Genomic DNA, 16,243 nt, shown 5'->3' on the forward strand with positions numbered 1-16,243 from the left:
CTGTTTTATCTCTAGGTTAGGAGTGAGTAATTAAGCTAAAAAATCTACTTACAGTTAAAAAACCTATAGGCTCCCATAGCCTAAAAGGGAAGATAAAGAACAAAAGAGAATTTAACAGGCACTATGTTTCACCTCAAGGACTGAGACAACATTGAAACAACAGTTAATTTCCTTAACTGTTAACTCTTTAAGTACCTTACTTAGACACAAGTCAATCCAGGCAAGTGTGACTTATGGACTGAATAGTACTGAGATAGGTACCTCATAACGTACCATATACACCAGTTAAAGCAAGAAGAAACATTGGAGAAATGAACCAGGACAAAAGCCCAGATAAAAGCTCACCAAATGGGGGTCAGGCAGTAGCGCAGAAGGTTAAGCACACATGGTATGAGAAACAAGGACCGGCATAAGGATCCCGGTTCGAGTCCTCAGCTCCCTACCTGCAGGGGGGGTTGCTTCACAAGCAGTGAAGCAGGTCTGCAGGTGTCTATCTTTTTCTTCCCCTCTGTCATCCCTCTCAATTTCTGTTCTATCCAACACCAACAGCAATGACAACAATAATAACAACAACAACAATCGTAACAACAAGGGCAACAAAATGGGAAAAATGGCCTCCAGGAGTAGTGGATTCATAATACAGGCACTGAGCCCCAGCAATAACCCTGTTGGAAAAAAACAAAAAACATACAAACAAAAAACCTCCCCAAAGGTAGAAACACATAAGAATGAAGACAAGCTCCAAGCAACTAACTGAGGTATTAGTTCTAGGAATGAGGAAAGAGTTTGAAAGTAATATCATCAACAAATGGGGAAACAGCAAATGAGACTCTGAAAGAAAATACTATTTCAAGGTGATTAGAGAGCTGAAAGCTGAAATAGCTGAGCTGAGAGCACAACTAGCTGAATAAGCTAATACAGTTATCAGAATAGGTTAACAAACAGACTTTAAAAGAAATAAAAATTTAAAAGATAGGAATGGACATTACTTAATGCTCAGAGGATGATTCAATCAAGAGGAAATAACAATTACTAACATCTCTACATTCAATGTGAGGCAATCTAAATACATCAAACATTTACTGAAAGAGTTACACCAATATGTTAACAACAACACAGTAATAGTAGGGGATTTCAACACCCATTGGAAATTAGACCAAAAACTATCAAATACTTAAGAGGAAAATGCTGGCAGAACACTTCTCCATCTAAATTTTTAAAAAATATTTATTTATTTATTTATTTATTCATTCATTTGTATTTTGTTTATTCATTTATATTATTTTTTAATATTTATTTATTTCCTTTTGTTGCTCTTGTTTTTATTGTTGTAGTTATTATTGTTGTTATTGATGTCATTGTTCTTGGATAGGACAGACAGAAATGGAGAGAGGAGGGGAGAAAAAGATAGACACCTGCAGACCTGCTTCACTGCTTGTGAAGCGACTCCCCTGCAGGTGGGGAGCTGCTGATCCTTATGCCAGTCCTTGTGCTTTGCACATCCTATGCTTAACCTGCTGCACTACCACCTGACTCCCAGAGACAGAGAGACCTGCAGTCCTACTTCACCACTTGTGAAGCTTTTCCCTTGCAAGTGAGGACCAGGTGCTTGAACCTAGGTCCTTGTGCACTGTAATGTGTATGCTTAACCAGGTGCGCCACCACCTGACCTCTCCATCTAAATTTTAAAGGCATCTTCAATGAAATGAATCCAATTACAAAACACACACACACACACACACAGTTGAACAATAAACACAAAGTAGAACTTGGACTGCTTCTAGTATATCACACCAAAGTAAAGGGCTCTGGGGTGGAAGGAAGGGTTCAGGTCCTGAAAAATGATGGCAGAGGAGGACCTAGAGGGAGGCTGAATTGCTATGTGGAAAACTGAGAAACGTGAACAGGGGTACAAGGCATAATGTTTATGTACAGCCTCTTATTCCTGAGGCTCCAAAATCTCAGGTTCATGGTGAATTCACCTTCTTAACTCCATCTTGGATGGAGCTTGAAGACTTCATGTTGAGTGAGGTAAGTCAGAAACAAAAGGATGAATATGGGATAATCTCACTCAGACAGAAGTTGAAAATCAAGATCAGAAGGGAAAACTCTAAGCAGAACTTGGAGTGGAGTTGGTGTACTACACCTAAGTAAAAGACTCTGGGTGGGGAGGGGGGGTTCAGGTCCTGAAACATGATTGCAGAGGAGGACCTAGTGGGAGTTGCATTGTTATATGGAAATGTTATGCATATACAAACTATTGTATTTTACTGCTGACTGTAAACCATGAATCCCCCAATAAGGAAATTTAAAAAAAAGAAGAAACATGGGGGGTAGATAGCATAATGGTTATGCAAACATACTGTCATGCTTGAGGCTCCAAAGTCCCAGGTTCAGTCCCCCACACTACCATAAGCCAGAGCTGACCAGTACTCTGATAAAATAATAATAACAACAATAACAATAATAGTATAGCAGAAGAGCGGCCAGGTGGTGGTGCACTTGGTTAAGTGCACACACTATAGTATGCAAGGACCCAGGTTCAAGCCCCTGGTCCCCACCTGCAAGGGGAAAGCTTCATGAGTGGTGAAGTAGGGCTGCAGGTGTCTCTCTGTCTCTTTCCATCTCTATCTTCCCTTCCCCTCAATTTCTCTCTGTCTCTATCCAATAATAAATAAAGTTAAAAAAAAGAATTAAACAAATATAAAAAGTATAGAAGAGACTTGAGGGGATAGGAAGTCCTGGGCAAGTTTGGCTGAGAGTTCAGATTAGTTAGAAAAGAGCAGGAAGGTAATTAACATTGGGGAGGAGTACAGGCAGACAGGCTGTCCCAGTCTATGGGGAATGCCTGAAAGCGAAGAGGAACAGGAAAATACATCTAAGTCTGGATGTTATTTATTTACTTATTTGTTACCTGGGGTATCGCCAGGTCTTGGTGCTTTCACAACAAATCCACTGCTCCCAGGTGCCTTTTTTTGCTTTTTAATTTTTTTCTATTGATACATATATACATACTTGACAGAGACAGAGAAACTGAGAAGAAAGGGAGAGATAGGGAGAGACACTTAAAGCACTGCTTCACTGCTTATGAAGCTTCCCCTCTGCAGGACCAGGGACTTGACTCCAGGTCTGTGTGCATGATAATGTGTGTGCCCCAGCGCCCAGCCACTGGACCTGTGTACTTTTCCTAGCTCAGCTCTTCGCCATGGCTCCTCTAGGTCTTACCATCTAACTGCAGTTGCTCTGAGCTGGCATGGTGGTGATATCTAGGAAAGTCATGTTTTATGTGACCAGTCTGTGGGCAAAGGTTAATACAACCATGGTGGGCAATGGGGAGCTTGTCATATACTAAGCAGAGCTACACTGAGGGGCTTCAGGACCCATTTAAGAGAGCTGAAAATAACAAAACACAAAGACAACCTCATCGTGGGTTTAGGTTCTGAGTTACTTAATTTAATACAGCAAACAGATTTATTTGATTTGGAAAAATTTTGCTTTATCTTCTCTATCATTCTACAGAGACCCCCAAATGCCTGCTAGGTCACAAGTTAAGAGTTCTCATGTCCCTACCGGCCACAGCTGTGAGAACAACGGGGCACTTGTACCACAGCTCACCATGTGGAGAAGGACCAGGGAAAAGGCTTTCATTGTGAACTATTCACAGCGGTGGTTTCCTTGTAATGAAATCAACAACTCACTGTTCATGCAGGTTCTTACCCTAGGCTCAGAAATATTTTCATTCTGGTCAATTTCTATAATTGTGCTGATTTTATGAGGCGGTTTGTCTGGTTTGCTTCACAGGTGACAGAGTATGACAGAGAATTTAAGGGACCCATAAGAGTCACCCAATACCCTCTGATGCCCAGTCTACAGAGACTGTTAGCTTTTAAATACAAATGTTGACACATACTATGTTCTACTCCCAACCCCTAAAAAAAGAAGAAAAGGAAAATGGTAACAGTAGGCTTTTTGTGAATGCTACAATAGCAGACCATCGAGGAGCTAATGGGGTAACCGAATCCTAGGTCGTGCGGTTATTAAACATGGCATTTATTAGGCTGGAGAGATAGCCCACTGGATAGGGAATCTGCTATGCCATGTGTGTGACCCCAGCTTGACCTCAGGCACCATATAGGTGAAGCTATGGAACAGAGGACACTTTGGTACTGTGGTCTCTCTCCTTTTGTTAAGGCTCAGTTTCTCTCTCTCTATTTGAATGAAAAAGTTTGGCCAGGAATAGTGAAACTTCAGAAGCATAAGGCTATGGTTCCATACAACTACACAAAAAGATGGCATTAGTTAATTGTACCTATATATCTTTTCAAGTTTGGGAGCCTCTCTCTTCCCTAACCTGGCTTTTTCAAGTTCTATTCTCAACTCTGATACCATCCTCCCAGACAATATTTCTAGCCCACCTCCATGTTAGCTATCAAGCTCAAGCAAAGATTACTGAAGTGCTGGGCTCCTAGGAATATACCCAAAATAGATAACCTAGCCTCTTTCCATCCTAGGACCACCTATTTTCATTGGCTCTATCCCTATTCCTTGGTTCCTGTTTATTAAATATTTTGTCCTACTTTATATCTTACTGCCTGTCAGTCACCAAGTTCCAGATGCTACCATGATTCCATTCTGATCTCCCTACACAGATGACCTACAACATGTCCCAGAACCTCACTTCTAGAGCCCAACCCCACTAGGTAAAAATAGAGACAGGCTGGGAATAAAGATTGACCTGCCAATGTACATGTCCAGTGGAAAAGCAATTACAGAAACCAGAACTCGCTTTCTTCTGTAGCCCAAAGAGAATTCTGGTCCATACTCTCAGAGGGGCAAATATTAGGGGAAGATGACCAGAGGGCTCTGAACCCCAGTTCCACTGGGACCTGGAACTTTTGTGACAAGGAACCTTTGTTTTTGCACTGTCACTGAGGGGGAAGAGACTGATTTCATTCACAAGTGGAATATAAACAACTGAAATACATGGACTTGAAAAAAAGAAAAAATATATACACAGTAATTCATAACTATGATTTTTTTATAGAACTATAGTGGTTACTGTTAGGGGATGGGATACAGAACTTTAGTAGTAGAGAGTGGTGTGGAATTATGCCTCTATTATCTTATAATCTTCTGAATCACTATTATCTAAATTATTATTACTTAAAAGCAACAATATAGTTTTAAAAATGGCATGTCTGTATAATTTGTTATCTATGAAAAATACCTATCTAATATCATGGAGTGGAGAGGCATATCATTGCCTGTATAGCCTGCTCAACTAGTCATGAAGACATGCCAGGGGAGGGGCCTGGCTTATACCACACTGAGTATACATGCTACAATACCTGAGGACCCAGATTCAAGCCCCTGGCCCCATCTGATGGGGAAGGGTAGGCTTCACAAGAGTCAAAGCAGAACTGTGTCTCTTTCTCTTCCATTCAACCTCCCCTTTCTGTCTCTATGCAGTAAATAAATAAATAATAAAAAATGTGCCAGGGGAAAGAATTTAGGATGAAAACCACAAATTCACTGAAAATAAGAGAGCCATATAAAAGATTAATGACTCTAAATGCTGGTTCTTTGAAATTGATAAACCTTTGGCCAGACTTAAAAAAAAAGACAAAAAAAAAACCCCAAAAATGAACAAGACTCAAATAAATAGAATTGTAAATGAAGAGGAGATATCACAACAGACCCCACAGAAATTGATATCATGTGAGTCTTCTATGAATAACTATATACCACCAAGCTAGAGAACCTGGAAGAAATGGTAGACTTCATAGAAACATATACCCTTCCAAACTGAAGCAAGAGGAACTAGAAAACATGAACAGGCTAGTCACAGCAAAAAAAAAAAAATTGAAGCAGTTATCAAGAACCTTCCCAACAATAAAAGTCCAGGACCAGATGGTTTTAAAAACAAATTCTACAAAACCTTCAAGGATGATTGTTACTGAATATGATGTTGGCTGAAGGTTTGCTGTATATGGACTCCACTATGGTAAGTAATTTTCCACCTACCCCCCCCTTTTTTGTAGTGTTTTAATCATGGAAGTAAGTTGGATTTTTGTCAAAGACTTTATCTGCATCTACTGAAATAAACATGTAGTATTTGGCTTTTCTTTTATTGATGTGGTGGATCACATTTATTGATTTACGTATACTGAATCAGCCTTGCATTTGGTCATGATGAACAGTCTTTTTAATATACTGCTGTATTTAGATGGGTAGAATTTTGTTCAGCATTTTAGCATCCATTTTCATCAGAGATACTGGTCTGTAGTTTTCTTTTTTTATTGTGTTCCTGTCCACTTTTAGTATCAGTGTGACACTGGCTTCATAGAAGGTGGAAGGGAGTATTTCTATGTCTTCTATATTTTGGAAGAGTTTTAAAAGTCTAGTAAGACTAAAACAAACAAAAAAAAAACTAATGGGACTACATGAAGTTTAAAAGCTTCTGAACGGCAAAAGAAACAAGCTTCCAAACAAAAAGACTCCTTATAGAGTGGGAGAAGATCTTTATATGTTATACATCAGACAAAAGACTAGTAACTAAGATACCAGACTCAACAAAAACCAAATTCTCCATCCAAAAATGGTGAGAGAATATGAAAAGAATATTCACCAGAGATCCAAAAGGCCAACAGACATATGAAAAATGCTTCAAGTCACTGACTGTCAGACAAATGCAAATAAAGACGAGATACCACTTCACTCTGTGAGAATGTCATACATCAGAAAGAGCAGCAATAGCAAATGCTGGAGAGGTTGTGAGGACAAAGGAACCTTCCTGTACTGCTGGTAAGAATGTCAGTTGGTCCAATCTCTGGGAGAGCAGTCTGGTGAACTCTCAGAAGGCTAGAAATGGATGTACAGGAAGTTGGGTGGTGGCGCAGCAGGTTAAGCGTGCATGGCACAAAGCGCAAGGACCGGCTTAAGGATCTGGTTCGAGCCCCTGGCTCCCCACCTGCAGGGGAGTCGCTTTACAGGTGGTGAAGCAGGTCTGCAGGTGCCTATCTTTCTCTCCCCCTGTCTTCCTCTCTCCATTTCTCTCTGTCCTATCCAACAACAATGACGTCAGTAACAACAATAACCACAACGTTAAACAAGGGCAACAAAAGGGAAAATAAATATAAAAAAACATTAAAAAAAAAAGAAATGGACCTACACGATGGCCCTGCAACTCCTCACCTATCTACCCCTATGTTCATAGCAGTACAATTTCTAATAGCCGAAACCTGAAGGCAACCTAGATGTCCAATAACAGATAAGTACCTGAGTAAGTTGTGGTATATACACACAGTGGAATATTATTCAGCTTTTAAGAATAATGAATTCAAAGCTGGATGGTGGCACACCTGGTTGAGTGCACCTGTTACAATGCAAAAAGATCCAGATTTACTGCCAACTGGAAACCATTAATCCTCTCAATAAAAAAGAAAAAATACAAAATAGCTACCTTAAATTAGCAGTATGGGTGATTCATTTTTTCCTTCTTTCCTTTTTTTACTGCATTTTCCATTTTGCTCTATTAAGAACAAAAATGTTTTCTTCTCTCTCTCTCTCTCTCTCTCTTTCTTTCTCTCTCCCTTTGTTTCTACCACAGCACCAGTCAACTCTGGCTACTGGCAACGTTGGAGATTGAACCTGGGATCTTTCACATTCAAGTCCTGTACATAATTACTGTGAAATTCCCAGTTCCTATTATTATCCTTTTTAAAACACCATGATTTTTTAGCACCATCCCTTTTAGACTATATCTTCCCCCTTGAAACTTGGAGCCAATAAAAATTGATTTAATAATGCCCCTTAAGTAGTGATTTGATACCAAGGGCAAGTACTCTGAGCCCAGGAGACACAAAGCAGCCAGAAAGGACCTCTCTTTATAGATGATTCTTAAGAAGTGAAGGTATGTTCAGTACTAATCAGTGCTTGCTGGGAACTACTCAGGGCTATGGCATTGTGTTGGTGCTAGATTTGATAGCCGCTTCTCTTAATTAAACCATGAACTGCTCATGACAACTCCATAGATTAAATAAAATAAAAAACCTTAGGCATTCAGTCTGTTCAGCCTGGAGGCTACAGCAATTTTATCAGTTGTGCTGAGATTTAAAGAACTGAGAACTGGATTCAGTACTCATTCCTCACTCAGAAATACATTTAAAAGACTTTATGTCTCCCTTCTTCCTCATAACAGTTTTAAAGAAACATCCAATAACAAACATAAAACAAGATAGAATAAACTCCCACAGATAGCAAAAACAGATACACTAAAGACAAAAGCCACATAATCATTTGATCTCAACAGAAACAGAAAAAAAAAAGTTGAAAATAACAAAAACCTTCTATAATAAAAACAATAAACTGGATAATATGAACTTCCTCAGCTCAATAAAAGGCATCGATGAAAACCCAATAGTTAACACATTATTTACATGGTAAAAGAATTTTCACTTCTGCCCTTGCATCAGGAAAAAGAAGAGTGTCTCCTTGTGCCCTTGCTATTTAACATGGTACTGGAAGCTCTGGCAAGGGAGATTAGGAAAGAAAAAAAATAGAAGGCCTTGGTAAATTTCTCAGCACTACATGAAGAAAGAGGAAGAGGAGGAGGAGAAGAAAAGGGAGGAGGAGAAAAAGGAGGAAGAGGGAGAGGAGAAGAAGGGAGAAGACGGAGGAAGGGGCATTTGATTTGGAAATAAAAGTACTTGTATTTGTAGATCACATATTCTTATGTTAAAAAAAAGATACCAAGGACTCAATAACAACAAAACAGCTATTAGGGCAAATAAGTTAAGTCCACTAAGGGTGTAGAATACAATACCAATGTAAAAATCAGTTGTGCTTCACACACATGCAGTGAATAAGCTTACATGGAAATGAATAAAGCAATTCTATTTACAATAGCACCAAAAAGAATAAAATATTTGGTTAGATTTAATAAAAATCAAATTCAAGATACATACACTGAAAACTGCAAAACATAATTGCCAAACATTAATGACCTGAATAAATGGAAAGATACTGAATTCTCATAGATTCAAAGATAACCTTAGCTATCTTTTTAAAAAGTCTTATTGCACTGTTCTGAAATTCATATGAAAATGCAAGGAACCCCAAATAATCAAACATAAAAAAAGAAAAATGTTGCTTCCATACTTTTGTTTTTAAACCTTGATATAAAACCATTAGCACTGATATGGTAGTGGTATAAGACCAATAGAAGAGACTGAGAATCAAAAAATAAATTTTTAGATTTGTGACTAAGTCATTTTTAAAAAATGCTATTAATTTTTTTATTTGATAGGATGGAGAGAAATTGAAGAAAGAGGGAGAGAAAGAGAAGGAAGACAGAGAGATACCTGGAGCACTGTTTCATCACTACTTGTGAAGCTTTCCCCCTGCAGGTGGGGGCTGGAGGCTTGAACCCAGATCCTTATGTATTGTAGTATATGGACTCAACCTGGGGAGCCACTATCCAACATGACTAAATGATTTTTGATAAACTTGCCAAAACAAATGATTTGGGAAAGAAGAAGCTTTTCAACAAATGGTGCTAGGAGAATTGAGTATTCATATATAAAGGAATGAAATTTAGACCCTTCTTTACACCAATAAACACAAGACTATTCAAAATGGACTATAGTCCTAAATACAGAAGTTAAAACTACAAAAACCTCACAAGAAACACAGGTGTAAATTGTCACAACCCTGAATTACACAATGACTTCTTAAATATGAAGCCCAAAACACAAGCAATAAAAGCTGAACTTCATAAAAAATAAAAAGTTTGGGGTGGTGGCGTACCTAGTTGAGCGCACATGCTACAATAAAAAGTTTGGTTGTTTCAAGGCTCACTTTAAGAAAATGAGAAATACTCAGAATCGGAGAAAATGATTTCAAATCATTTATCTCTTATGCTACTTGTATGCAGACACTACGAAACACTACCAGTCAACAATAAAAAGACAATAACTCAATTAAAAAACAAGCAAATGACTTGAATAGATGCTTCTCTTAAGAGATACATATGACCAGTAACCACAAGAAAAAAATGATCAAAATCTTAAATCATTAGGGCAATGCAAATTAAAATCAAAATGAAACACTACTTTATATCCAGTAGGTTGGCTAATGGTCAATGACGATGTGGACAAATCAGAAATTACATTGCTAGTGGGAATGAAAAATGGGAGTAGCTGCTTTGGAAAACTTGAAGTTCTTCGAAGAGTCAAGCAGAGTCACCATATGACTCAGTATTACTCCTACAGGTATGTGAGAAATAAAAATGTCTGTCCACACCAAACCTTGCACACCAATATTTATGTCAACACTATTTGAAGTAGCCAAAGAGGTAGACAAAACCTAAATGTCGATCAGTGGATGGATGAATAAGCAGTATGTACATGTGTACAGTGGAAAACTATTCATTTGGTCATAAAAAGGAATGAAGTATACTCCTAGACCACATATCAAAGTTTCAGTCAATGATGGACAGTATATAGGACAGTGGTCCCTACCTATAGTCTAGTAGAAAGCTATGCCATCTGATTGTGTATAAGATACTCTGTGATATTGGCACAATGGAATCACCTAATGCCCTTCTCAGAATGTGTCCCTAATGTTAAGCATGCCTAACAGTACTCACAGATGAGATAACATAGCATGGACTTTGCTAAGCGAGAGAAACCTTGTGCTAAGTGAAATAAGCTAGTCACAAAAGTCCACATATTATGTGGCTCTTACACATACTGTATGGCTCTACTTATAAGGAATGCTTGGAATAATCAAATCTACAGAGATAGGAAGTAGATTTGTGCTTGCCAGGGACTGGAAGTCGGAGATGGGAGTACCACTAATAGATATAGAGGATCTTTTTTTGGAGTGATATCAAAGCACTTGAACTAGTGGTGATGGCTACACAATTCTGCGAGTATTCTAGAAACCACTAAATTGCATGCTTTGCTTTTTCTAGTGAATCCATTAATGAGAAAAACCAGAGGATATGTGCCCTACCCACTGCAGAACCTCCCCATTCACTTAATTGTACTCTATAGCTGGATGAGTCTAATGGTATATTAACTTTATCTTAATAAAGTTATTACTTAGCAAAAAAAAAATAAAGTTGTTACTGAAAGACAAATGTATAGGTATACAATGAAAGAGGCCTGTGTTTTCTCTGCTCTTTTCAAAGGGTTTAAATTGGTATTTATTCCTCATTGATCTAAAAGTTAAGAGATCAAAAAAGATGCCACTATCAAGGTTATAACAATGATACTAGTAGAAAAATAACTTTAGGGAGCTGGGTGGTAGCGCAGCGGATTAAGCACGCATGGCGCAAAGGGCAAGTGCCAGCTTAAGGATCCTGGTTCAAGAGTCCAGCTCCCCACCTGTAGGGGATCGCCTCGTAAGTGGTGAAGCAGGTCTGCAGGTGTTTACCTTTCCCTCCTCCTCTCTTGATTTCTCTCTGTCCTATACAACAACAACAACAGCTATGACAACAATAACAATAACAATTACAACAAAGGCAACAAAATTGGAAAAATGGCCTCCAGGATCAGTGGATTCATAGTGCAGGCACCGAGCCCAACGATAACCCTGGAGGCAAAAAAAAAAAAAAAAAAAAGAAAAGAAAAGAAAAATAACTTTATAGGCTCTAGTTTACTTTAAAAAATAAAATAGTGGGGCCAGAAAGATGGTTCACTGGATAGGGCACATGCCTTGTCATATGTGTAACCTAGGTTTGAGCCCCAGCATCACATGGGAGGTATAATGGCATCAGAGCAAGTTCAGGTGCTGTTGGTCTCTTTCTCTCTCCCTCTCTCTCTCTCTCTCTCTCTCTCTCTCTCCCTTTCTTTCTCTGCCACTCCTTCTGAATGAAAAATAGGCCCCAGAGAGGTGAAATCACATACACATGAGACCCTGGCTCCATCAAAAAGAAATAAATAACTAAAAGTCATATTTAATTCAGTAAAAATTCACTGTATCAATTTGATTAATTCCTGAATTTTATAAATGAGTATGAGTCTCTAACTGGAACCCAAGGTAGATTTAGCAAAAACATTTACCTTTGCATCACATATGATGACCCTTCATACTGATAGTCTAAGACTAGGGATCAAAAAGTTTTTAGGATCAAAAAGTTTTTAGGCATCTAACTGCCAAAACACACACACCACACCATACCACACCATACCACACACCACACACACACACACACACACACACACACACACACACACACACACACACACACACACACACACAATGGATTCTGTCAAAGAAGCCAAGAAGCCTAATGAGATGGATATGGAAGACTTATTGTACAATATGTATCTATGTCATTTAAAAAGCTGTCACCTTGTAGCATAAAATCAATTCAGAATTGGCACTAAAATGACCTTACTTAATTAACCTTCCTATAGATGAATACCACCAAAAGTTATTCTTAACAAATCAGGCAGACAGATAGTCATTTATACCACTGGCTCTCTGGTGACATGACTAGCTGACAGGAAATTTTTTTCCAATTAAAAGTCACAGAAAAATATGGAGATGGGACACTCATTCCCTGTCTGCAAAGTACCACTCTGACAAGCTGGGCCAGTTTCCTTCAGTTATAAGGAAACTCTAAGAGTGAAGGCTATGATCTAGTTGGTCTGGGTTCTTAACTCTGAATTTCCCACTTCTGGAAAGCCATTTGATCTTTGTGGAGGTTCAGTGCCCTCCTTGGTGAGTTGTAATATATCAACTAGGGAAAAAATTATGGCTGAAGGGAGAGCATTCCCCACAAAAGTTCATACACAGATGTCTAAATTTGAATGATTCATGATAGTCAAGAACTGCAAACACCCAAATATCCGTTAGTTGTTAGACAAATCAACAAATGTTCATGATGGAATATTCTTTGGCTAAAAAAATAAAGTACTAGTATATGCTACAGCAAGGATGGCCCTTGAAAACACTGTGCTAAAGTGAAAGGACTCAGACACAAGGGCCATTCATGATATTCCACTTATGTGAAATGCCCAGAATAGGCAACTATATAGAGACAGACAGCATAATTAGTGACTTCAAGGGGATAAAAAGTTAGCAAGAAGAGTGGGGTGGAGGACTGAGGGCTTTCAGCTGCCGGGCACAGACACTGTACCGTGGGTGTAATGATAATGTTCTATAATTGATTGTACTCATGGCTGCTCAACTCTGGGAATATATTGAAAGCCATTAGGTCATATACTCCATTTATTTTTTACTTTTTGTCTTTTGCCACCAGAGTTATTGCTAGGTCTTAGTGCCTTCACAGCTCCACCATTCCCAGTGGACTTTTTCCCTTTCTTTTTGATAGAGGGTGAGCGAGAAGGAGTGAGAGCAAGAGTGGGGTGGGGGTGGGGGAGAAGGAAAAGGTACCTATTGCACTTCTCTACTATTCATGAAGCTCCCTGACTCTAACCCCAAAAGTGAGGACCAGAGGTTGTAACCTGGGTCCTTGCTCAGGAAAATGCACGTTTTACTAGATGTACCCCAGTCCCCAGGCTATACACTTTAACTTTTAATATTAATATTAATATTATTATTCCTTTTCTTTGACAGGACAGAGAGAAACTGAGAAGATAGGTGAGGAAAGAGAGGGAAAGAGGAAGAGAGACACCTGTAGTACTGCTTTTTTTTTTTTTGTAAAGTGCCCTCTTCCCAACCCCTGCACATGGAGGCTTGAACCTGGGTCCTTGTGCATGGAAATGTCTGCACTCAACCAGGTGTATCACTGCCCTTCCTCACCCGAAGATTATGCACTCTAAATGGGTAAACTGTGTGGCATGTGAATCACTTCTCAGTAATGCTGTGAAGAAACAAATGAAGCCACTGGATCAAAACCCCAGGGTCTCCAGCAGTTTAATCAGTGTTTCCCCAGGGTTCCTTGCTCACCTGAGGTTTGGAAGTCAATCTCAATAGGATTGGAGAGGCTGGTCGCAGCTTCTCGCCACAGGCTCCCTCTGACAGGAGACCAGGCTGTCACCATGCAGCGGTACAGCCCTGCATCTGAGACCTGAGTTTGGTACATCCGGTAACGAAACTCATCTTCCTGTACTTTCTCTAACACTACGCCGTCCACTCGTGATGCATCGGTCCAGTTCTCCAGCTTCACCACTGAATCCTGGTCCAAGGAAATGATATACTTGGTCTCGTTGGCACTCGAGAGGTCCCCCACAGGCTTCTCGGCTGTGATGAGCACAGAGTACCGTGGTGACTTGATATTCTTAGAAGATACTTTACAAGTCATCTCGAAGGTATTTCCTGCAGCAAAGAAAGGCTTTGGCTGCCTGGCCTTCACCACAAGCACTGAATCTGGAATGAAGTATCAGAAAGAGAGAGAGAGAGAGAGAGAAAGATGATGATTTTCACTGCTTGGGATGGCTTTTTTTTTTTCCTCATATAGATAGAGACAAGAGAGGGAAAGACACCACAGCATCAAAATGTCCTCCAAGACTGAGACTGAAACCTGGGCTGTACAAATAGAACAACAAGCACCCAACCCCTGTAATGTATTTTGAAGGCTTAGATACAATTTTGATGTGTTTTTTTTTAGTAATTTATTTATTTATAAACTATATATAGAAATTGATAAGAGAAGGGAGAGGTAGAGAGGGACAAAGAGACACCTGCTGCACTGCTCCACTGCTAGTGAAGCTTTCTCCCTGCAGGTGGGGGTCAGAGGCTTGCACATTGTAACATGTGTGTTCCACTAGGTGCACCACTGCCTGGCCTCAGTTACATATTTTCAAACTGTAGTTGGCCATAGGTAACTGAAATCACTGATAAGACGAGATTGCTGCACACACTAGAACTCGTCTATATATAATAGTTCAATGTCAGGCACTTGGAAGATACTTAAATATTTGCTGAATGGATGAGTACATGAATTAAGCATATTTTGTTTAATCCTTTAATAAGATTATTAGTTTTATAATCTGTTCAATTATAGATGAGATTTTTATGTAGGCCTTTTTTTTTTGAAGACTTATTCTATTCTATCAAATTTATTAGCAGAATTTGTATGTTATAATGTCTCTCTAGTATGACTAATTCCTGAAGTTCTACTGAGCCACTGCATTCTTTCCTGACTCTCCTGGGCATTAGCTAATCCAGTTATTTATTTTTTCCCATTAGAATAGAGCTCAGCTGTGGCCTCTGGTAGTGCTGAGGATTGAACCTGGGACCTTTGGAGCCTCAGGCATGGAAGTCTTTTTGCATAGCCATTATGCTATCTTTACAGTCCTTCTATCATTAATTAAACAAGTACTTAGTGAGAGCTCTCTAAAATCTAGGAATGGAGCTGCAACAACAACAAAACATACAGGCATTCCTCCCTTTCTACACTAATAGAAAAAAATGAATAACATCTGTGGTAAGGCTAGATGGTGGTATGTGTTTTAAGAGGTTAAGTCAAGTAGGGAAAGAAGTGTACAGGGTGGGGGTTCATGATTTCAGCAAGCAGTCTCATTGAAAAAGAATTTCTGAGACTGAGATGGTGAGGAAATGAACCCAGCATCCATCTGGGGAAGAGTAAGCAGCAAGCCACAAGACACAGGCAAGTCTGTGTATTTGAGGAACCATGGAAAAGGCAGAATGATGGAGCAGAGCAGGCATGGGGAAAAAGTGGTAGGAGAGGTCAGGTAGTAAAGGACCCTGTTGTTATAAGTCCTCCAAGGCTGCAGAAAGCACTCTGGTTTTTGCTTTGAGATGGGGAGACTTTGAACGTTGAGAGCAGAGAAGTTTCATGGTATGGTTTAGGATTAATAGCTGTTATGTGCATGGCCAGAAGCAAGGAGACCAGTTAGGAGATTAGGAATATAATTCAGGCAAGGGGAAAGGGAGGTTGGCAACAGTAGAATCAAAGAGGGGTCCAATTCTAATCAATGTTGGAGAATAGAGAATTAAGGAGGAAGGGTTGGATCTACTAGAACAACAGTGCTGGACAAGGCTGAGGAAATCCAGAAGATTATTTTGAGGAGAAGATTGAGATGCCCAAGTGAAGGAATCAGGAAGGCAACATAATACTGACTCTAATGTTCTGGAAAAACACCAGGGGATAGAAATGCAAATGTGGGAGTTGCTGGCATATAGGTGGCATTAAAATTCTGGTGATTAGAAGAGATCACTGAAATGGGGAAATCACTAGAAAAGGAATCTAGTGATTTGAAAGGCAGAGAGGAGGAACCAGCAAAGGAGGTGGTGAAGGAAGATT

General features: G+C 39.4%; 1 protein-coding gene across 1 annotated transcript in view; it reads right to left on the minus strand.

Annotated features, from left to right (window-relative positions):
• PTGFRN (prostaglandin F2 receptor inhibitor) overlaps positions 1 to 16,243 on the minus strand; it is a 112,670-nt gene that overhangs the window by 14,446 nt on the left and 81,981 nt on the right. The window contains exon 6 of the mRNA XM_016189308.2: positions 13,924 to 14,343. Within this exon, the coding sequence (XP_016044794.1) occupies positions 13,924 to 14,343 (420 nt within the window). The remainder of the gene's footprint in view (positions 1 to 13,923; positions 14,344 to 16,243) is intronic.

Source organism: Erinaceus europaeus, chromosome 11 (genome assembly GCF_950295315.1).
Source record: "Erinaceus europaeus chromosome 11, mEriEur2.1, whole genome shotgun sequence".
Classification (NCBI taxonomy): domain Eukaryota; kingdom Metazoa; phylum Chordata; class Mammalia; order Eulipotyphla; family Erinaceidae; genus Erinaceus; species Erinaceus europaeus.